Genomic DNA, 24,581 nt, shown 5'->3' with positions numbered 1-24,581 from the left:
TGCCGCGCTCTAAACAGCAAAGACACTCAACAATGGCACATTATTGGCGGATTATATTTACTGGTTTGCAAAAAATATTTTTAACCCAATTAGGTAAAAAAAACACTGGTAAAGACAGTAAAAAGTCGTTGATATAAATTCAAACCATAACCAACCATGTATCACTATAACTCTTGTCTCAATGCAGGTGTACTGTCACGACCTGTCACGTCACGCCGAGACTTCATTTGAGTTGTTTTCTTGTGTGTAGTGTTTTAGTTCTTGCCTTGCGCTCCTATTTTGTTGTTGATTGTCATGTCATGTACGTATGTACTTTGTGGACGCCGTCTGCAGTTCCACACGCTGTAAGTCTTTGCTGTCGTCCAGTATTCTGTTTTTGTTTACATTGCAGCCAGTTCAGTTTTAGTTTTAATTTGCATAGCCATCCCTGAGCTTCAATGCCTTATGGATGAATTATTGGGGAATACATCGCTGACCTTGGCAGCAGAGCAGTCAAGTGGAGTGGATGTCGGCTTCGACCCCTACTTTACATGTAAACGGCATACGCTAGTTCTTCCAGCGCATGTAAACACTGTAGACCTAAAAATTGGAAAACTGACCTCCGAGGGAAGACTGAACAGCAAGGGAACCAAAAACGTTTGGAAATGCCCATGTAACCACAGTCATTGTTGATTTTCATGTCATGTTCGGATGTACTCTGTGGAGGCCGTCTTTGCTCCACAGTAAGTCTTTGCTGTCGTCCAGCATTCTTGTTTAGTTTGTAGCCAGTTAGGTTTCAGTTTCGTTCTGCTTAGTCATCCCTAAACTTCAGTGCCTTTTCTTAGGGGCAGTCACCTTTTGTTTATTTCGGGTTTAAGCATTAGACACGAGGTCAAACCCTCGTCGTCTTACGAGACGTGTTCCCGACATCAACAAAACAAATAATTAGCTACCGGCTGCCACATACTGATATGGTTACGCTGCCGAGCTCTAGAAAGCATCAACACTCAACAACAGCAAATCATTTGCAGACTATAATTACTGTATTGCCAAATATATTTTTACCCCAAATAGGTGTAATGACATTGTGGAGGGGGGCGTGGCCTGCGGGCCTGCAGCGAAGCAGGGTGTGCCAGGACCGGCCTCGCAATCAGCGACAGGTGCGTAGATGGCCCACCTGGGCCTGGTTATCTAATCACCTGTCGCTCTGTTATAAAGCAGCAGCCAGGAGGAGAGACGGGGTGGAGTGGGTGTTGGAGCTGGAGGAAAGTTGGAGCGAGAGAAAAAGACGATTGCGGAAAAAGCAACAGAAATACTTTATTTGGAAGAATAATGCTTTGTTGTGAACCTGAATCCTGCTCTCATGGCGGTGATTGGTGGTCTGGAGAACCCACTGGGGGGGCAACCTCCACAGACATACCGTTTTTCCTTGAATTTCCGCCGGTGCGCTAATTAATTAAAAAATCCTTCTCACTCCGGTGTTAACCAAAGGCATGCGGTAAAGGCAGGCATCCGCTAATTATTTTAAAATATCTTCTCACTCCGGCGCTTACCAAAGGCATGCAGTAAATTTAGGCCTGCGCTTATAAATTTGAGTGTGATGTAAGGATACAATCATGAAAAACACATTTAATATTTTTTTTTTTATTATGGTCTTACCTTTACTTATAAATGAAGTCCATGCGCAGCTCCTTCTGATCAAAAGCATAGATAACTTGTTTATAGAAGTCTTCCTAATCTTTCTTCAGTTTTAAAAGTCTTTCCGTCTCGATGGAAATCTTCCTTTTTTACCTCCTGATTTGATTGAAAGTCCAGTTTAGAAAACGGTTTTATTTTAGATATGTAATCCCCCATGTTAAAAGAGCAAGCAAGAGGGAAAAAAATAAACAATCGCTGCTCACTCTTGCTGCTTGTTGTCACTTCTTCTGCATCGGAGTAGTCGCAAGAAGGATCACTAGCGCCCTCTACCACCAGGAGGCGGGAGTCATTTAATAACTCATATTTGACACACGCAGCTACGGTATATTAATAAAACATAGCTTTTTAACTGTTCTTTTTAGCATATTCAATAGCTTGGACCTAAGAGAAAAACACCGCCCTAGACAGCAGTGCCTGCTCTGTGTTCATCAGAGGGACTGGTCAACCGGAGGGGCCTACAAAAAAGGGACTGAAGCCCCAGCAGAACCTTTTGGAGCAGCTGTCAAATTGGCTGAGGCTTAAAAAAAAGAACAGTGAGACAGGGGTTCCATGGGGCTGGCTGCAGAACGGCTACGACACAACTGATCTAACACCATGTGATTTTGCCCCCGGTTGACCATAAAACTTGGAAGGACCAACAAGGGCGGGCCCTAACAGTAAAAAGTGTCATTGTGGCGCTACTCACATCCCAGGTTGCTGTTGTTGGATGGCACAACCAACAGCTCCGCCTGCGGGTTCTTGATAATGTCACGCCAATGTATGGTGTCCGCATGGCACAGGAATTTGTTCTGGTCAACATAGACGCCGCCATTCAGGATCTCTGCGAGTAAGAGAGAAGACTGAGTGCATATGCGAAGAAATACAATATGTTGCACACACGGTCAGGAATTCAATGCATCGAGGTTAACCACAATAATATCAAAGTAGTGACATGCGGGACTAGCCAGAACGCATTTGAGGGTGAAGATAAATACTATTGACAGAGCTAGTCAATATCACAATGATTTGTGCTGCAAAATTAAAAAAAAAAATGTGAGAAAGCAATTACACACTGGAAAGTTCTAATTTAAGATTATTTAATTTGTTTATTTAACTCAGGGGTGTCAAACTCATTTCAGATCGGGGGCCACATAGAGAAAAATGTACCACCATGTGGGCAAGACTGGTAAAATCACGGCACCATAACTTAAAAATAAAGAAGGCTTTTTATTTTTTTTTTACAAAATGTACAAATCATATTTTTTTTACACTTACATGTTGCGGTTAATAGTATTCTAGTAATAATAATAATAATAATAAAATGCTTTTCTGAGCACTCAAAGATGCTTTACAGGATTAAAAAAAATATATATAAAACAGTTTAAAGTAACAATATAAAAAATAGGAAATATAATAACAGTACATTGTAAAATACATAATACAGGACAATTACAAGACAGGACATTACAAGACACAGAATACTAATCACAGGTTAAAAGCAGATCTGAAGAGGTGTTCTATCCATCCATCCATCCATCATCTTCCGCTTATCCGAGGTCGGGTCGCGGGGGCAGCAGCCTAAGCAAGGAAGCCCGGACTTCCCTCTCCCCAGCCACTTCGTCTAGCTCTTCCCGGGGGATCCCGAGGCGTTCCCAGGCCAGCTGGGAGACATAGTCTTCCCAACATGTCCTGGGTCTTCCCCGTGGCCTCCTACCGGTTGGACGTGCCCTAAACACCTCCCTAGGGAGGCGTTCGGGTGGCATCCTGACCAGATGCCCGAACCACCTCATCTGGCTCCTCTCGATGTGAAGGAGCAGCGGCTTTACTTTGAGTTCCTCCCGGATGGCAGAGCTTCTCACTCTATCTCTAAGGGAGAGCCCCGCCACACGGCGGAGGAAACTCATTTCGGCCGCTTGTACCCGTGATCTTATCCTTTCGGTCATGACCCAAAGCTCATGACCATAGGTGAGGATGGGAACGTAGATCGACCGGTAAATTGAGAGCTTTGCCTTCCGGCTCAGCTCCTTCTTCACCACAACGGATCGGTAAAACGTCCGCATTACTGAAGACGCCGCACCGATCCGCCTGTCGATCTCACGATCCACTCTTCCCCCACTCGTGAACAAGACTCCTAGGTACTTGAACTCTTCCACTTGGGGCAGGGTCTCCTCCCCAACCCGGAGATGGCACTCCACCTTTTTCCGGGCGAGAACCATGGACTCGGACTTGGAGGTGCTGATTCTCATTCCGGTCGCTTCACACTCAGCTGCAAACCGATCCAGTGAGAGAAGAAGATCCCGGCCAGATGAAGCCATCAGGACCAAGGTGTTCTATTCTATTTTTATTTGTCGTTATTTATATTTTCTGAATAAATTGCGTGACAATGTTCATCAGTCAACTCATTGGTGGTAATAATATTTAATCTATCAAGATAAATTACAGTATGTTATTTATGTAGTTTGATCATTGTCCTCGACTGATATACTAACATTAGTGAATTATTTTTTTACATATGTAACATCTACAAAGATACAAATAATTGCTATTGCGACATCCAGTGGACACATTTAGAACAGCTGTTTCTCTCATTCAAAAATTTTAGGTACATTTTCATACTTTGCAATCTCATCCCGCGGGCCGGATAAAACCTGTTCACGGGCCTGATCCGGCCCTCGGGCCGTACGTTTGACACCCCTGATTTAACTAATAAATGGGAAAAAATTTGGTATTGGGAATAAAACAGTAAAACAGAGGGGTTCAAACTTTTTTCCATTGAGGGCCACACACTAAAAATTAAAGCATGCAGGGGCCATTTTAATATTGTTTTATTTAAAAAAACAATAAAATATACTTTTTTTAAAACCTCTAAAGCTCCCCTTAAGTTTGGTCCGGGGACTGAGAAGGGTCTCTGTCAAAAAAAATCAAAAAAATAAGGCATAAATCCTTTTTTTATTATTATTATTATTGTTGTTGTCCAACGCTTATATCAACTTCAGGTATGTCAATATAAAGTTTTTATTTTTTTAATGCTTCATGTTATTTTCATTAAAATCCTGTTAAAAAATCCAGAAGACAAAAAATCATTATTTTACGCCCCAAAAATTAAAAGCGGAATATTGGATGTGAAATAATTACAGCCTTATTAAATATTTCAATAAAAAAAATCCTACAAAAATTTGGGGGATTTGAAAATACTCCCAAAAAATTTAACATGTTTACATGATTTTTTTAATTTCAAAGTTTAAGTCTCTAGATCAGGGGTGCCCATTAGGTCGATCGCGAGCTACCAGTCGACCGCGGGGGGTGTGTCAGTCGATCTCCAGCCAGGCTTTTAAAAAAAATAGACCTAAAAATTAGTGATCATCAATCTTCACCAAGACGTCACTTAAATGACATTCACGGTACCGGAGGGTCTTGTGAGATGACGCTGGCTGCTGCAAGATCATTATTATTAAAATATGACCGAGAGGAAGGCGAGAAACACTTTCTATTTCAACAGACTCTCGCGCCGTACCTTCCGTCAAAACTCTAAAGGCCGACTGCACATTTCCTATCTTCACAATAAAAGCCCTGCTTCATGCTGCCTGCGCTAACTAAATACAGAGTCTCGGAAAACTGGCGTGCACAAGCGATCCCTCAGAAAGCTGGCGTGCACATCACTTGTGCACGCCAGCTTTCCGAGACTCTTATTTTGTTAGCGCAGGCAGCATGAAGCAGGGCTTTAATTGTGAAGATAGGAAATGTGCAGTCGGCCTTTAGAGTTTTGACGGAAGGGACGGCGCGAAAGTCTGTTGAAATAAAAAGTGTTTCTCGCCTTCCTCTCTGTCATTTTTTCATAATAATGAACTGGCAGCAGCCAGTGTCATCTCACAAGACCCTCGGGTGCCGTGAATGTCAATCAAGCAAGCTACGGAATTTGCCGCCAATGTTTTTCTTGTAAAGTGTATGGAAGCTGGATGAATTAGATGCCAAAACCCAACCACTTTCATGTGGTATTGTACGGAAAGGACAACTTTTTTTCTCCTCCATTTGAAAATGTGGGCGTTATCATCATTACTGTCTGATTCCAATTAATGCAAGTCATCAGAATCAGGTAATACACCAACTTATATTCTTGTCTTCGTGAAAGAAAGACATCTATATGTGTTACACATGCTTGTATTATCATTAAACACATTTAACTTGTTTAGAAAAATGTCTCTTTCATAAATAAATAAATATAAATTATATATATAAATGATGATGTGGTCCTGATGGCTTCATCTGACCGGGATCTTCAGCTCTCGCTGGATCGGTTCGCAGCCGAGTGTGAAGCGACCGGAATGAGAATCAGCACCTCCAAGTCCGAGTCCATGGTTCTCGCCCGGAAAAGGGTGGAGTGCCATCTCCGGGTTGGGGAGGAGACCCTGCCCCAAGTGGAGGAGTTCAAGTACCTAGGAGTCTTGTTCACGAGTGAGGGAAGAGTGGATCGTGAGATCGACAGGCGGATCGGTGCGGCGTCTTCAGTAATGCGGACGTTGTACCGATCCGTTGTGGTGAAGAAGGAGCTGAGCCGGAAGGCAAAGCTCTCAATTTACCGGTCGATCTACGTTCCCATCCTCACCTATGGTCATGAGCTTTGGGTCATGACCGAAAGGATAAGATCACGGGTACAAGCGGCCGAAATGAGTTTCCTCCGCCGTGTGGCGGGGCTCTCCCTTAGAGATAGGGTGAGAAGCTCTGTCATCCGGGAGGAACTCAAAGTAAAGCCACTGCTCCTTCACATCGAGAGGAGCCAGATGAGGTGGTTCGGGCATCTATCTGGTCAGGATGCCACCCGAACGCCTCCCTAGGGAGGTGTTTAGGGCACGTCCAACCGGTAGGAGGCCACGGGGAAGACCCAGGACACGTTGGGAAGACTATGTCTCCCGGCTGGCCTGGGAACGCCTCGGGATCCCCCGGGAAGAGCTAGACGAAGTGGCTGGGGAGAGGGAAGTCTGGGTTTCCCTGCTTAGGCTGTTGCCCCCGCGACCCGACCTCGGATAAGCGGAAGATGATGGATGGATGGATGGATATATAAATGAGGTAGATCCCCTCGAGTTGGTCAATTGAAAAGTAGCTCGCCTGCAGAAAAAGTGTGGGCACAACTGCTCTAGATCTATTTCATATACAGTATATATGGGAGTTTGCATTTGCCCTCGATCCCAGATCCTTGTGTGGAGCTCAGCAAACTACAAGGACCTGGCGAGAGTCAGGTTACCTGTATTCTGCTCTAAAAACAAAACAGTTTCTTTTCGAAAGCCGCCAGCATTAATAGATGCTCGCACGTGGAGGACAATGATGAATCCTAATCCCGCGCCCTGTTACCGTCGAGGATTTAATGACGCCATAGTCATCTAGCAAGCTTGACCCGTACGAGAAGGAGAAACATCAATGTCCTTCTCGCAGACTGTTGTTTGACCCAGTTCACGGATTTAGATGCAATCACGTCCAATCCTCTTCTCCCGGAATATGAAGTATGAATTAAATTGCATATAGAATGCAACAATGTTCTTTAGATTAAAGCTGGATTACCTAAAGGGTTTTATCTCCCCCCGGGGCGGATTATTAACAGTTGCGTTCACGATCCAACACACAAAAGGAAGCTAATCATCGCCATCCGGCGTCATGATTAAAAGGAAGCTGGCCTTGGCAGAGGCACAGACATTTATCCAAAGCCCTCTTAGAGGTGACATGTCACTCCGTCTGCCTGCTGAACGGCCCGCAGCCGTGGCCTCGTGTAATCATGTTCCCGTCACAATGGACAATTTATCAGGGGGGTGTTTTACATTTACGGACGGCGGTAAGGGGGAGGGGGAAAAAAAAACAGAGGTTTTGCTTTATTTAAATCAGGACCACACCGTGTGCATGCTGCTATGGCGATTATATTCATCACGGCGTAAGAAGCAGAGCAACACGTTAGGCATAGAGCGCGCGCTGCAAGGATAAACTGACAAATAGAAAATAGGTGAAGTCGTCGAACGTTCAAGAAAGACGGAATCAGACCTCCCCTGTTGATGTTAATGATGAAAATTCAGACGATGTAAATACAGTGGGGCAAAAAAGTATTTAGTCAGCCACCGATTGTGCAAGTTCTCCCACTTAAAATGATGACATAGGTCTGTAATTTTCATCACAGGTACACTTCAACTGTGAGAGACAGAATGTGAAAAAACAATCCAGGAATTCACATTGTAGGAATTTTAAAGAATTTATTTGTAAATTATTGGTTGAAAATAAGTATTTGGTCAACCATTCAAAGCTCTCACTGATAGAAAGAGATTTTGGCTCAAAATCTCACGATACATGGCCCCTATCATTCTTTCCTTAACACGGATCAATCGTCCTGTCCCCTTAGCATAAAAACAGCCCCAAAGCATGATGTTTCCACCCCCATGCTTCACAGTAGGTGTGGTGTTCTTGGGATGCAACTCAGTATTCATCTTCCTCCCAACATGACGAGTTGAGTTTATACCAAAAAGTTCTATTTTGGTTTCATCTGACCACATGACATTCTCCCAATCCTCTGCTGTATCATCCATGTATCCATTGTGGTATAAACTCAACTCGTCATGTTTGGAGGAAAAAGAATACTGAGTTGCATCCCAAGAACACCACACCTACTGTGAAGCATGGGGGGATGAATCATCATGCTTTGGGGCTGCTAAGGGGACAGGACGATTGATCCGTGTTAAGGAAAGAATGAATGGGGCCATGTATCGTGAGATTTTGAGCCAAAACCTCCTTCCATCAGTGAGAGCTTTGAATGGTTGACCAAATACTTATTTTCCACCATTATTTACAGATAAATTATTTAAAATTCCTAAAATGTGAATTCCTGGATTTTTTTTTTCACATTCTGTCTCTCACAGTTGAAGTGTACCTATGATGAAAATTACAGACCTCTGTCATCATTTTAAGTGGGAGAACTTGCACAATCGGTGGCTGACTAAATACTTTTTTTGCCCCACTGTAACTTTCTCTGGCAAGGTGCCTGTACTTTGCTATTGTGTCGCGCGTGATTGCAGAGCGGGTACGCCCAACAACGGGCCCCTCCCCACCTTGCCTGCCCAGCTTCCATCTTCCCATCGGGATGTGAGATCTACAGCTGCTGCCGTGTACCTCACCTTCCATTACCACCCCATTCAGATCATCATCCACAGTCTTGTGATTCACAAGGTGGCCATAAAAAGCTATGGCCCGGCACGGAAGAGAGACAGAGAGGAGGAAAGGAAAAAGGCGTTCTATTGCCCAAGCCAGTGGTTCTCAACCTTTTTTCAGTGATGTAACCCCTGTGAACATTTTTTTTAATTCAAGAACCCCCTAATCAGAGCAAAGCATTTTTGGTTGAGAAAAAGAGATAAAGAAGTAAAATACAGCACTATATCATCAGTTTCTGATTTATTAAATTGTATAACATTGCTCATTTGTAGTGGTCTTTCTTGAACTATTTGGAAAAAAAGATATAAAACTAACTACAAACTTGTTGAAAAATAAACTGTCAGACATAGACTTGGACTTGGATTGTTTCTTCGATGCAAAGGATGATTGGCACGAGCCAGGCGTGAATGAGGGTACATTCTTATTTATATTCTAACAAAACTACAAAAAGGCAAAAAAAGGGCGCTCACAAGGAGGTACGAATACTAAGTTACAAAATACAAACATGAGATAAAAACACTCACACGGTGGCATGAAAAAACAAAACTTGCACTGAGGCATAAATACAAAATTTACGTGGCGTGGACAAAAACGAACAGCATAGCAAGGCATGAAGCAGATGAATACGGGATGTGTAGGTAATGTAAAGTAAGCCACTGTGGCTTAAATAATAGCTATGATAATGACAAGCAGGTGTGAGAACTGAGGACAGGGGCGTTACTTGAAAACAAGGTGGAAATCAATGAGTAGCCATGGTGACAAAGAAAACAAGGAAGTGCAAACACAAGAACTGAATGTCCAAAAAACAAAACATAACATGACCAAAACAAAATATGATCCAAACCCGTGACATAAACAAGTGATTCAATTATTAACAAATATTTCTACACATAGAAGTAATCATCAACTTAATCTTTGGGGATTGTAATAGAGATCCATCTGGATTTATGAACTTAATTCTGAACTTTTCCTCACAAAAAAAGAAATCTTTAACATCAATATTTATGGAACATGTCCACAAAAAAAAAAAAAAACTAGTTGTCAACACTGAATATTGCATTGTTGTATTTTTTTCACAGTTTTATGAACTTACATTCATATTTGGTTGAAGTATTATTCAATAAATATATTTATAAAGGATTTTTCAATTGTTGCTATTTTTAGAATATTTTAAAAAAATCTCACGTACCCCTTGGTATACCTTCAAGTACCCCCAGGGGTACGCGTACCCCCATTTGAGAACCACTGGCCTAAGCCAGTGCTTTTCAACCTTTTTTGAGCCAAGGCACATTTTTTTTCATTTAAAAATCCTGAGACACACCACTAGCAGAATACATTGAAAAATTAAACTCAACAGCCGATAGTGACAGTAAAAGGTTGTTGGATATAAATTCAAACCATAACCAACCATGCATCACTATAGCTCTTGTCTCAAAGCAGGTGTACTGTCAAGACCTGTCACATCTCGCCGTGACTTCATTTGAGTTGTTTGGTGTTTTCCTGTGTGTAGTGTTTTAGTACTTGTCTTGCGCTCCTATTTTGTTGTTAAGTGTCATGTCATGTACGTATGTACTTTTTGGACGCTGTAAGTCTTTGCTGTCGTCCAGCATTCTGTTTTTGTTTACTTTGCCAGTTCAGTTTTAGTTTCATTCTGCATAGCCAACCCTAAGCTTCAATGGCTTTTCTTAGCGACACTTGCCTTTTACTTATTTTTGATTTAAGCATTAGGTACATTTTACCTGGACACTGCCTCCCGTATATTGTGATCACAACAAACCATGTTCCCGACATGCACAAAGCAATTAACTACCTGCTGCCACCTACTGATGTGGAAGAGTATTACACGGTTACTCTGCCGCGCTTTTGACAGCAAAAACACTCAACAACAGCACATTATTGGCGGATTATTATTACTGGTTTGCAAAAAATATTTTTAATCCAATTATGTAAAAAAACCCTGGCCTAAACCAGTGTTTCTCAATCTTTTTTGAGCCAAGTCACATTTTTAGCATTAAAAAAATCCGGAAGCACACCACCAGCAGAAATCCTTAAAAACTATACTCATCAATATAGCTCTTGTCTCAAAGTAGGTGTACTGTCACCACCTGTCACATTACGGCGTGACTTGGCCACTTTTGGGTTTTTGCTATTTTCCTTGTGCGTAGTGTTTTAGTTCTTGTCTTGCGCTCCTTTTTTGGTAGCTTTTTCTCTTTTTTTGGTATTTTCCTGTAGCAGTGTCATGTCTTCCTTTCTGCGATATTTCCCGCATCTACTTTGTTTCAACAATCAAGAATATTTCCGTTATTTTTATTCTTCTTAGTTTGGAAATTAATAATTGTTATGTCATATTCCGGATGTACTTTGTGGACGCCATCTTTGCTCAACAGTTAGTCTTTGCTGTCGTCCAGCATTCTGTTTTTGTTCACTTTGCAGCCAGTTCAGTTTTAGTTTCATTTTGCATAACCAACCCTAAGCTTCAATGGCTTTTCTTAGCGGCACTCGCCTTTTGTTTATTTTTGGTTTAAGCATTACATACCTTTTTACCTGCACGCTGCCTCTCGCATATTGTGATCACAACAAACCATGTTCCCGACATGCACGAATAAATTAGCTACCTGCTGCCACCTACTGATGTGGAAGAGTATTACACGGTTACTCTGCCGTGCTCTCGACAGCAAAAACACTCAACAACAGGACCTTACTGGCGGATTATTATTACTGGTTTGCAAACAATATTTGTAACCCAATTAGGTAAAAAAAAAAAAAAACACTGGCCTAAACCAGTGTTTTTCAAACTTTTTTGAGCCAAGTCACATTTTTAGCATTAAAAAAATTCAGAGGCACACAACCAGCAGAAATCCTTAAAAAAACTATACTGATCAATATAGCTCTTGTCTCAAAGTAGGTGTACTGTCACCACCTGTCACATTACAGCGTGACTTGGCCACCATTGGGTTTTTGGTATTTTCCCCTGTGCGTAGTGTTTTAGTTCGTCTTGCGCTCCTATTTTGGTGTCTTTTTCTATTTTTTTGGTATTTTCCTGTAGCATTTGTGCGATATTTCCCGCATCTACTTTGTTTCAACAACCAAGAATATTTCAGTTAGTTTTTTCCTTCTTTGTTTGGACATTGTTAATTGTCATGTCATGTTTCGGATGTACTTTGTGGACGCCATCTGCTGCTCCACCAGCTGTAAGTCTTTGCTGTCGTCCAGCATTCTGTTTTTGTTTACTTGGTAGCCAGGATCGACTAAAACAAGACTTTAGTCTTGTTTTAGTCGATCCTGATTGGTTCATTATTTTTTTGCTATCTCAAAGGAGTTTGCAATGCCCTCGAGCCCCTGATCCTGGTGTGGAGCTCAGCGAACTACAATTATCTGGTGAGAGTCAGTTTACGTTTGAGTTTGAGAAATGACTATTTTCAGTAACGTAAGTTGAGGTACTACAGTGTTTTTAGTCCTGACAGATGACTTCTATTTTGGCTGGCACAGCTTTTTTAGACTTTACAGTGCTGCGTTATTGGATCAGGAACCATTCACCAAGAGCCTTAAAGTTAAGCCTTTCCACATGACACTATTAAGCAAATACCATTTGTGCAAACACGCAAAACAAGCGACACGGTAAAACAAGAAACAGATACGGGGACATGGAGAGAAGTGAGCCGAAGACAACATAAAACAGACATGGCACTCTTTCAAAAGAGAAAAGTGGACAATAGAGCTTTCAACCCAGAATGGACACACTTTTATGTTCATTCTTCCCTCTGGAAGCACAAAACCAGTCTGTCTCATCTGTTCATTTATGGCACTCGTGAAAAATGGCAATGTGAAACGCCACTATGAGACAAAGCCCAACATTTTAGATCAAACATATCCACTCAAGTCTGAACCGAGGTCACAGGAAATGAGCACACTCGGAACAGACGGAACGATTGACCTCAGTCTTGATACTTTCATTCACTGCCCAAAAACTGCTAATGCATGTTGCCTCGGACTTCTCAAAAATCCTGGCAGGATAGCCTAAAGCTTGTTGATTACATGCAGAAAACTACTACAAACACTATTTCAAAGATAGTATCTCACACTAAATCATAACATACTGTAAGTTAGACTCTACGGCGTTCCAGAGCTTTACCTGAGGAAATTTTTTCCAAATCTTTTTCAATTTTTTATCATAATCGGCACATTTGAAGTTAATATTTTGTTAGAATGGGTAAAATAACCAACTGAAGGGAAAGCAAGTGTGCAATTTAACACCTGGAGCAACATAATACTTCTTTATGCACATTTTGTCCACTAGGGATGCTGAGATCATTATTCATGCGTTTGTTACGTCTCGTCTCGATTACTGTAACATAATATTTTCGGGTCTCCCTGTATCTACCATTAAAGGCCTACTGAAATGAGATTTTCTTATTTAAACGGGGATAGCAGGTCTATTCTATCCGTCATACTTGATCATTTTGTGATATTGCCATATTTTTGCTGAAAGGATTTAGTAGAGAACATCGACGATAAAGTTTGCAACTTTTGGTCGCTAATAAAACAGCCTTGCCTGTACCGGAAGTAGAAGACGATGTGCGCGTGACATCACTGGTTGTGGAGCTCCTCACATCCTCATATTGTTTACAATCATGGACACCAGCAACTAGAGCGATTCAAACTGAGAAAGCGACAATTTCCCCATTAATTTGAGCGAGGATGAAAGATTTGTGGATGAGGATAGTGAGAGTGAAGGACTAAAAAAAAAAAGGCATGGATTGGGAGCGATTCAGATGTTATTAGACACCGTTACTAGGATAATTCTGGAAAATCCCTTATCTGCTTATTGTGTTGCTAGTGTTTTAGTGTGATTATTTGGTACCTGAAAATCGGAGGGGTGTGGCCACGGGTGTGGGAAGCCACGCAGCTGCAGGAGGACGGAAACTCCGCTCATAACTATGGTAAGAGCTGACTTATTACCACACTTTTCTCACCGAAACCTGCCGGTTGACATGTGGTTGGGAATCATGTTTGATTGACTGCTCTGTTCCATTGTAAAGCTTCACCTTCGGGAATTTTAAACAAGAAAACACCGGATGGGTTTGTGTGGCTAAAGGCAGCCGCAATACACCGCTTCCCACCTACATCTTTCTTCTTTGACGTCTCCATTATTAATTGAACAAATTTGCAAAAGATTCAGCAACACGGATGTCCAGAATACTGTGTAATTATGCGAATAAAGCAGACTACTTATAGCTTGGATCGGGCTGGAAAAAAATGTCTGCCACAACCGGTGACGTCAAACGCACGCGTCATCAAACCCTAACGTTTTCAACAGAATACTTCGCGGGAAATTTAAAATAGCAATTTAGTAAACTAAAAAGGCCGTATTGGCATGTGTTGCAATGTTAATATTTCATCATTGATGTATAAACTATCAGACTGTGTGGTCGGTAGTAGTGGGTTTCAGTAGGCCTTTAAACGATTACAGTTGGTACAAAATGCGGCTGCTAGACTTTTGACAAGAAGAAGGTTTGATCACATTACCCCTGTACTGGCTCACCTGCACTGGCTTCCTGTGCACTTAAGGTTTTACTACTTACGTATAAAATACTACACGCTCTAGCTTCAGCATATCTTGCCGATTGTATTGTACCATATGTCCCGGCAAGAAATCTGTGTTCAAAGAACTCCGGCTTATTAGTGATTCCAAGAGCCCAAAAAAAGTCTGCAAGCTATAGAGCGTTTTCTATTCGGGCTCCAGTAGTCTGGAATACCCTCCCGGTAACAGTTCGAGATGCTACCTCAGTAGAAGCATTTAAGTCCCATCTTAAAACTCATTTGTATATTCTAGCCTTTATATAGACCTCCTTTTTAGACCAGTTGATCTGCCGTTTCTTTTCTTTTCTCATCTGCCCCCCTCTCTCCCTTGTGGTGGGGGGTCGGGGGGGACACAGGTCCGGTGGCCATGGATGAAGTGCTGGCTGTCGGGATGGAGCGCTCGCCTGTGCATCGGTTGGGGACATCTCTGCGCTGCTGACCCGTCTCCGCTCGGGATGGACTGGACTCTCACTATTATGTTAGATACACTATGGACTGGACTCTCAGTATTATGTTGAATCCACTTTGGACTGGACTCTCACTATAATGATGGATCCACTATGGACTGGACTCTCACTATTATGTTATATCCACTATGGACTGGACTCTCAGTATTATGTTGAATCCACTTTGGACTGGACTCTCACTATTATGTTGGATCCACTATGGACTAGACTCTCACTATTATGTTGGATCCACTATGGACTGGACTCTCATTATTATGTAAGATCCACTATGGACTGGACTCTCACTATTATGTTAGATCCACTATGGACTAGACTTTCACTATTATGTTGAATCCACTATGGACTGTTAGATCCACTATGGACTAGACTTTCACTATTATGTTGAATCCACTATGGACTGGACTCTCACTATTATGTTAGATACACTATGGACTGGACTCTCACTAATATGTTGGATCCACTATGGACTGGACTCTCACTATTATGTTTGATCCACTATGGACTGGACTCTCACGATTATGTTAGATACACTATGGACAGGACAATATCTATCATGTTGGATCCACTATGGACTGGACTCTCACTATTATGTTAGATCCACTATGGACTGGACTGTCACTATTATGCTAGATCCACTATGGACTGGACTTTCACTATTATGTTAAAGCCACTATGGACTGGACTCTCACTATTATGTTGGATCCACTATGGGCTGGTCTCTCACTATTATGTTAGATCCAGTATGGACTGGACTCTCATTATTATGTTAGATCCACTATGGACTGGACTCTCACTATTATGTTAGATCCACTATGGACTGGACTCTCATTTTATGTTAGATCCACTATGGACTGGACTCTCATTATTATGTTAGATCCACTATGGACTGGACTCTCACTATTATGTTAGATCCACTATGGACTGGACTCTCATTTTATGTTAGATCCACTATGGACTGGACTCTCACTAATACATTAGATCCACTATGGACTGGACTCCCACTAATACGTTAGATCCACTATGGACTGGACTCTCATAATGTTAGATCCACTATGAACTGGACTCCCACTATTATGTTAGATCCACTATGGACTGGACTCTCACTAATATTTTAGATTCACTATGGACTGGACTCTTACTATTATGTTAGATCCACTATGGACTGGACTCTTACTATTATGTTAGATCCACTATGGACTGGATTCATACTATTATGTTAGATCCACTTTGGACTGGACACTCACTATTATGTTAGATCCACTATGGACTGGACTCTCACTATTATGTTTGATCCACTATGGACTGGACTCTCACTATTATGTTAGAGCCACTATGGACTGGACTCTCACTATTATGTTAGAGCCACTATGGACTGGACTTTCACAATATTATGTTAGACCCACTCGACGTCCATTGCATCGGTCTACCCTAGGGGGGGGGAGAGGGTTGGGATGGTCTCCTGCTGGCTCCACTATGGACGGGACTCCCACTATTATACTGGATCTACTATGGACTGGACTCTCACTGTTATGTTGGATCCACTATGGACTGGACTTTCACAATATCATGTTAGACCCGTTCGACATCCATTGCTTTCGGTATCCCCAAGATTTGGGGGCGTGGGGGGTTTGGCCGGTTGCCCACATATGCGGTCCTCTCCAAGGTTTTTCATAGTCATCGTCATCGACCTCCCACTGGGGTGAGTTTTTCCTTGCCCTTATGTGGGCTCTGTACCGCGGATGTCGTTGTGGCTTGTGCAGCCCTTTGAGACACTTGTGATTCAGGGCTATATAAATAAACATTGATTGATTGATTGATGTAACTATTATCTAGTCGTGAGGCAGTATTTTCCTCCGTCAAAAACAAAAACAGCATTTGTGATGTGAGGTGTGTCTACTGATACGCGGCTCACATTCAAACCACCTAAGAATATTAAGAACGTAGTAATGTTCTCCTCTACCAAACACTGCTCAGTAGCCAATTATGCTCATTTTACTGTCATTCAGCCGAGCAAAGAGCCGTTTGTGGGCGATGATGGCGGCGGCAGCAGCCGGTCCGCACGATGCTCTGCAGGGAGCTCACTGATGAGCTTTCATCAGTGCTGCTAGCCACTTGTCCCACATCTTTGCCTCGTCCTAATTATGCAGATGAATAAAGCTGCGATAGCGATCCTTCCTCAGCAGATGAGGCTTGCTGGTATTGTGATGTTCAAGGGTGACACGATCCAGCTTGAAGACTTTCTCCGGGACGTAGAAGACTATCTGTCGAAGATTAGAAGGACTTGTGGCTGATGATGAGGCGACTTGCTGAGCAAGGAAAACAGAGGTGGAGTTGATCACCGTTTACCTTTTTTTTCTTTCTTGATAAACAAATCAAGGTACCATGAATAATGACTTGCAGGCGGGGGGGGGGGGACACAGGTCCGGTGGCCATGGATGAAGTGCTGGCTGCCCAAATTTGGGACCCGGGGTGGACCGCTCGCCTGTGTATCGGTTGGGGTCATCTCTACGCTGTTGACCCGTCTCCGTTCAGGATGGTCTCCTGCTGGCCCCGCTATGGACTGGACTTTCGCAATAATATGTCAGACCCACTCATTTGTATACTTTAGCCCAGGGGTCACCAACATGGTGCCTGCGTAGCCCGTAAGGACCAGATGAGTCGCCCGCTGGCCTGTTCTAAAAATAGCTCAAATAGCAGCACTTACCAGTGAGCTGCCTCTATTTTTTAAATGTTATTTATTTACTAGCAAGCTGGTCTCGTTTTGCTGGACATTTTTAATTCTAAGAGAGACAAAACTGGCCCTGCGATGAGGTGGCGACTTGTCCAGGGTGTACCCCGCCTTCCGCCCGATTGTAGCTGAGATAGGCGCCAGCGCCCCCCGCGACCCCGGAAGGGAATAAGCGGTAGAAAATGGATGGATGGATGGAGAGACAAAACTCAAATAGAATTTGAAAATCCAAGAAAATATTTTAAAGACTTGGTCTTCACTCGTTTAAATAAATTCATTATTATTTTTTACTTTGCTTCTTATAACTTTCAGAAAAGACAATTTTAGAGAAAAAATACAACCTTAAAAATTATTTAAGGATTTTTAAACACATATACCTTTTTACCTTTTAAATTCCTTCCTCTTCTTTCCTGACAATTTAAATCAATGTTCAAGTATTTTTTTTATTGTAAAGAATAATAAATGCATTTTAATTTAATTCTTCATTTTAGCTTCTGTTTTTTCGACGAAGAATAGTTGTGAAATATTTCTTCAAACTTATTATGATTAAAAATAAAAAATAAATATTCTGGCAAATCTAGAAAAACTTCAGAATCAAATTTAAATCTTATTTAAAAGTCTTTTGAATTTATTTTAAAATTTTTGTTCTGGAAAATGTAGAAGAAATAATGATTTGTCTTTGTTAGAGATATAGCTTGGTCCAATTTGTTATATATTCTAACAATGTGCAGATTGGATTTTAACCTATTTAAAAGATGTCATCAAAATTATAAAATTAATCTTAATCAGGAAAAATTACTAATGATGTTCCATGAATTATTTTTCAATTTTTTTTCAAAAAGATTCGAATTAGCTAGTTTTTCCTCTTCTTTTTTTCGGTAAAATTTTGAATTTTAAAGAGTCAAAATTGAAGATAAACTATGTTTCAAAATTTAATTTTCATTTTTTTCCCTGTTTCTCTCCTCTTTTAAACTGTTCAATTAAGTGTTGTTTTCATCATTTATTCCCTACAAAAAAACCTTCCGTAAAAGGAACAAAAATGTACGACGGAATGACAGACAGAAATACCCATTTTTTATATATATATATATATATATATATATATATATATATATATATATATATATATAGATTAATTTATTAAAGGTAAATTTAGCAAATTGGCAAATAGTCATTCTCATCGATGTCCCACTGGGTTTGTGAGTTTTTCCTTGCCCCTTATGTGGGCGCTGAACCGCGGATGTCGTTTGAGACACTTGTGATTTAGGGCTATATAAATAAACTTTGATTGATTGATTGATACTTTAAGGAAAAACCATATAACACTTCATGCAAAAACACAATTCCATTGATATTGATAATAACTTTCCTTTTTACCTTTTTGTTTGGATTTGGCCTACAATGCTGTATATTTGACAGTTTATCCATCCATCCATCCATCCATCCATCCATCCATCCATCTTCTTCCGCTTATCCGAGGTCGGGTCGCGGGGACAACAGCCTAAGCAGGGAAGTTCAGACTTCCCTCTCCCCAGCCACTTCGTCTAGCTCTTCCCGGGGGATCCCGAGGCGTTCCCAGGCCAGCCGGGAGACATAGTCTTCCCAACGTGTCCTGGGTCTTCCCCGTGGCCTCCTACCGGTTGGACGTGCCCTAAACACCTCCCTAGGGAGGCGTTCGGGTGGCATCCTGACCAGATGCCCGAACCACCTCATCTGGCTCCTCTCGATGTGGAGGAGCAGCGGCTTTACTTTGAGTTCCTCCCGGATGGCAGAGCTTCTCACCCTATCTCACCCACCGGAGGAAACTCATTTCGGCCGCTTGTACCCGTGATCTTATCCTTTCGGTCATGACCCAGAGCTCATGACCATAGGTGAGGATGGGAACGTAGATCGACCGGTAAATTGAGAGCTTTGCCTTCCGGCTCAGCTCCTTCTTCACCACAACGGATTGGTACAACGTCCGCATTACTGAAGACGCCGCACCGATCCGCCTGTCGATCTCACGATCCACTCTTCCCTCACTCGTGAACAAGACTCCTAGGTACTTGAACTCCTCCACTTGGGGCAGGGTCTCTTCCCCAACCCGGAGATGGCATTCCACCCTTTTCCAGTTTAGCGTCGAGACAAATTGAGGATTAACCTCTTAAAAGCCAATTAACCACTTAGTCCAAAAGAACGTTGTTGCATTAAAAGACTACAGTTGGAACAAAATGCGGCTGCTAGATATGATATTGACACTTTGTGTTTTGGCGAATACCATCCATCCATCCATCCATCCATTTTTTTACCGCTTATTCCCATTGGGATCGCGGGGGGCGCTGGTGCCTATCTCAGCTACAATCGGGCGGAAGGCAGAGTACACCCTGGACAAGTCGGCACCTCATCGCAGGACCAACACAAATAGACAACATTCACACTCACATTCACACACTAGGGCCAATTTAGTGTTGCCAATCAACCAATCCCCAGGTGCATGTCTTTGGAAGTGGGAGGAAGCCGGAGCACCCGGAGGGAACCCACGCAGTCACGGGGAGAACATGCAAACTCCACACAAAGATCCCGAGCCCGGGATTGAACCCAGGCTTACTCAGGACCTTCGTATTGTGAGGCAGACGCACTAACCCCTCTGCCACCGTGAAGCTTGATATATTTACACAATCAGATACAAATGATTTCAACCATGTGTTTAATCAGCACCTCCAAGTCTGAGGTTATGGTTCTCGGAAAAAGATGGAGTGCCACGTCCAGGTTGGGGAGGAGATCCAGCCCCAGGTGGCGGACTTCAAGGGACGGAAGAGTGCGACGCCTTCAGTAATGCGGACGCTGTATCGATCCGTTGTGGTGAAGAAGGAGCTGAACCGGAAGGCAAAGCTCTCAATTTACCAGTCGATCTACGTCCCCGTCCTCACCTATGGTCATGAGCTTTGGGTTATGACCGAAAGGACAAGATGACGGGTACAAGCGGCCGGAATGAGTTTCCTCCGCAGAATGGTGGGTATTTCCCTTAGAGATAGGGTGAGAAGTTCTGTCAGAGAAAAGCCGCTGCTCCTCCACATTGAAAGGAGCCGGATGAGGTGGTTCGGGCATCTGCTCAGGATGCCACCTAAATGCCTCCCTAGGGACCGGCAGGAGGCTACGGCGAAGACCCAGGATACGTTGGGAAGACTATGTCTCCAGGCTAGCCTGGGAACGCCTCATGAGCTGGACGAAGTGGTTGGGGAGAGGGAAGTCTGGGCTTCTCTGCTTAGGCTGCAATCCTAGGACCCGACCTCAGATAAGCGGAAGAAGATAGATGGATGAATTGGTGTGTTTAATATTGATCCAATTGCAGAACATCTTAATGAAATGTTTGATTACCTTATTTCACGCATCGAGACATAACTATTTTTTTATATTTCAATGAGACTGTGCAGGTGTGGGGTGTAGGTATTATAGTAATGTATCATTTTTAAAGGCCTACCGAAACCCACTACTACCGACCACGCAGTCTGATAGTTTATATATCAATGATGAAATATTAACATTGCAACACATGCCAATACGGCCTTTTTTAGTTTACTAAATCGCAATTTTAAATTTCCCGCTAAGTATCCTGTTGAAAACGTCGCGGAATGATGATGCTTATTTGCTTTTGACGTTATTGGTTGTAGCGGACATTTTATGCCAGCACCACTCACGGCTAAAAGTAGTCAGATTTAATCGCATAATTACACAGCATTCTGGACGTCTGTCTTGCTGAATCTTTTGCAAGTGGTTCAATTAATAATGGAGGCTACAAAGAAGAATGCTGTTGGTGGAAAGCGGTGTATTTCGGCCAGCTGTAGCAACACAAACACAGCCGGTGTTTCTTTGTTTGTTGTGAAGCTTTAGTATGGAACAGAGCGGTCAAGCGAACATGGTTCCCTACCACATGTCAACCGGCAGGTTTCGGTGAGAAAATGGTGGTAATAAGTCGGCTCTTACCGTAGACATGAGCGGAGCTTGTGTCGTTCCTCCTGCAGCTGTCAAAGAGGCAGCTGCGACTCTCCATGGCTTCCTTCAGAGACACTGGCGGTCGCCAAACCCCTCCCACTTTCAGGTATGACTTTATAATGTCACTAAAACACTACTAACACAATAATCAGATAAGGGATTTTCCAGAATTATCCTAGTAAATGTGTCTAATAACATCTGAATCGCTCCCACTTTTTTTTCTTTCTAGTGCTTCACTCTAACTTTCCTCATCCACAAATCTTTAATCCTCACTCAAATTAATGTGGAAATCGTCGATTTCTCGGTCTGAATTGCTCTTGCTGCTGATGGCTATGAATATAAACAATGTGAGGATGTGAGGAGCCCTACAACCCGTGACATCACGCGCACATTGTCTGCTACTTCCGGTACAGGCAAGGCTTTTTTATTAGCGACCAAAAGTTGCAAACTTTATCGTCGATGTTCTCTACTAAATCCTTTCAGCAAAAATATGGCAATATCGCGAAATGATCAAGTATGACACATAGAATGGTCCTTCTATCCCCGTTTGAATAAGAAAATGTCATTTCAGTAGGCCTTTAAAGCGTTACTTGACATGTTTGTTGAGACTAAAAAGTAGCTTTGCTGTCAAACTGCTGATGAGAGCACACAACAATTAGATAAAAAAAAGGCATCAGAGTAAAACGAGTATCTCTAAGGAAGCGATGTGTGTAATTGTGAAGTTTGCCACTGTGCAATGGCTCTCAGCGTGTTCGCTTAGTCCAGTGGTTCTCATCCTTTTTTCAGTGATGTACTCCCTGTGAACATTTTTTTTTAATTCACGTACCCCCTAATTCGAGCAAAGCCTTTTTGGTTGAAAAAAAAAAGAAATAAAGAAGTAAAATACAACTAGTTTCTGATTTATTAAATTGTATAACAGTGCAAAATATTGCTCATTTGTAGTGGTCTTTCTTGAACTATTTGGAAAAAAAGATAGAAAAATAACTAGGGGACGGCATGCCGCAGTGGGAGAGTGGCCGTGCGCAACCCTGGTTCAATCCCCACCTAGTACCAACATTGTCACGTCCGTTGTGTCCTGAGCAAGACACTTCACCCTTGCTCCTGATGGGTGCTGGTTAGTGCCTTGCATGGCAGCTCCCTCCATCAGTGTGTGAAGGTGTGTGTGAATGGGTAAATGTGGAAGTAGTGTCAAAGCGCTTTGAGTACCTTGAAGGTAGAAACGCGCTATACAAGTACAACCCATTTATTTATTTATTTATAACTAAAAACTTTGAAAAAACAACAAGTGATTAAATTATAAATAAAGATTTCTACACATTATATTATGTATTTATACAGCGCTTTTCTCCAGTGACTCAAAGCGATTTACATAGTGAAACCCAATATCTAAGGTACATTTTAAACCAGTGTGGGTGGCACTGGGAGCAGGTGGGTAAAGTGTCTTGCCCAAGGACACAACGGCAGTGACCAGGATGGCAGATGCGGGAATCGAACCTGCAACCCTCAAGGTGCTGGCACGGCCACTCTACCAACCGAGCTATGCCATAGAAGTAATCATCAACTTCAAGTGCCCTCCTTGAGGATTGTAATAGAGATCCATCTGGATTCATCAACTTAATTCTAAACAGTTCTTCACAAAAAAAAAGAAATGTTTAAGATTAACATTTATGGAACATGTCCACAAAAAAATCTATCCGTCAACACTGAATATTGCATTGTTGTGTTGCTTTTCACAGTTTATGAACTTACATTCATATTTTGTTGAAGGGACGGTGTGGCGCAGTGGAAGAGTGGCCGTGCGCAACCCGAGGGTCCCTGGTTCAAATCCCACCTAGTACCAACCTCGTCACGTCCGTTGTGTCCTGAGCAAGACACTTCACCCTTGCTCCTGATGGGTGCTGGTTGGCGCCTTGCATGGCAGCTCCCTCCATCAGTGTGTGAATGTGTGTGTGAATGGGTGAATGGGGAAGTAGTGTCAAAGCGCTTTGAGTACCTTGAAGGTAGAAAAGCGCTATACAAGTACAACCCATTTATTTATTTATAACTAAAAATTTTTTTAAAAAACAGGTGATTCGATTATAAATAAAGATTCCTACATATTAAATTATATATTTATATAGCGCTTTTCTCTAGTGACTCAAAGCGATTTACATAGTGAAACCCAATATCTAAGGTACATTTTAAACCAGTGTGGGTGGCACTGGGAGCAGGTGGGTAAAGTGTCTTGCCCAAGGACACAACAGCAGTGACTAGGATGGCAGATGCAGGAATCGAACCTGCAACCCTCAAGGTGCTGGCACGGCCGCTCTACCAACCGAGCTATGGCATAGAAGTAATCATCAACTTCAAGTGCCCTCTTTGGGGATTGTAATAGAGATCCATCTGGATTCATGAACTTAATTCTAAACAGTTCTTCACAAAAAAAAAAAATGTTTAAGATGAACATTTATGGAACATGTCCACAAAAAAATCTATCCGTCAACACTGAATATTGCATTGTTGTGTTGCTTTTCACAGTTTATGAACTTACATTCATATTTTGTTGAAGGGACGGTGTGGCGCAGTGGGAGAGTGGCCGTGCGCAACCCGAGGGTCCCTGGTTCAAATCCCACCTAGTACCAACCTCGTCACGTCCGTTGTGTCCTGAGCAAGACACTTCACCCTTGCTCCTGATGGGTGCTGGTTGGCGCCTTGCATGGCAGCTCCCTCCATCAGTGTGTGAATGTGTGTGTGAATGGGTGAATGTGGAAGTAGTGTCAAAGCGCTTTGAGTACCTTGAAGGTAGAAAAGTGCTATACAAGTACCACCCATTTATGTATTTATTTATAACTAAAAACTTTTTGAAAAATAAACAAGTGATTCAATTATAAATGAAGATTTCTATATTATATATTTATATAGCGCTTTTCTTTAGTGACTCAAAGCGATTTGCATAGTGAAACCCAATATTTAAGGTACATTTTAAACCAGTGTGGGTGGCACTGGGAGCAGGTGGGTAA

General features: G+C 42.3%; 1 protein-coding gene across 4 annotated transcripts in view; it reads right to left on the bottom strand.

Moving 5' to 3' along the window:
• LOC133544541 (receptor tyrosine-protein kinase erbB-4-like) overlaps positions 1-24,581 on the bottom strand; it is a 651,156-nt gene that overhangs the window by 204,616 nt on the left and 421,959 nt on the right. For all 4 annotated transcript variants that reach the window (XM_061889985.1, XM_061889988.1, XM_061889987.1 and 1 more), the window contains exon 4: positions 2,363-2,497. In XM_061889985.1, the coding sequence (XP_061745969.1) occupies positions 2,363-2,497 (135 nt within the window). The remainder of the gene's footprint in view (positions 1-2,362; positions 2,498-24,581) is intronic.

This window comes from Nerophis ophidion, linkage group LG27 (assembly GCF_033978795.1).
Source record: "Nerophis ophidion isolate RoL-2023_Sa linkage group LG27, RoL_Noph_v1.0, whole genome shotgun sequence".
NCBI lineage: Eukaryota > Metazoa > Chordata > Actinopteri > Syngnathiformes > Syngnathidae > Nerophis > Nerophis ophidion.
Note: the sequence above shows the minus strand (reverse complement) of the source record. Positions and strands in the feature narration are given on the sequence as shown.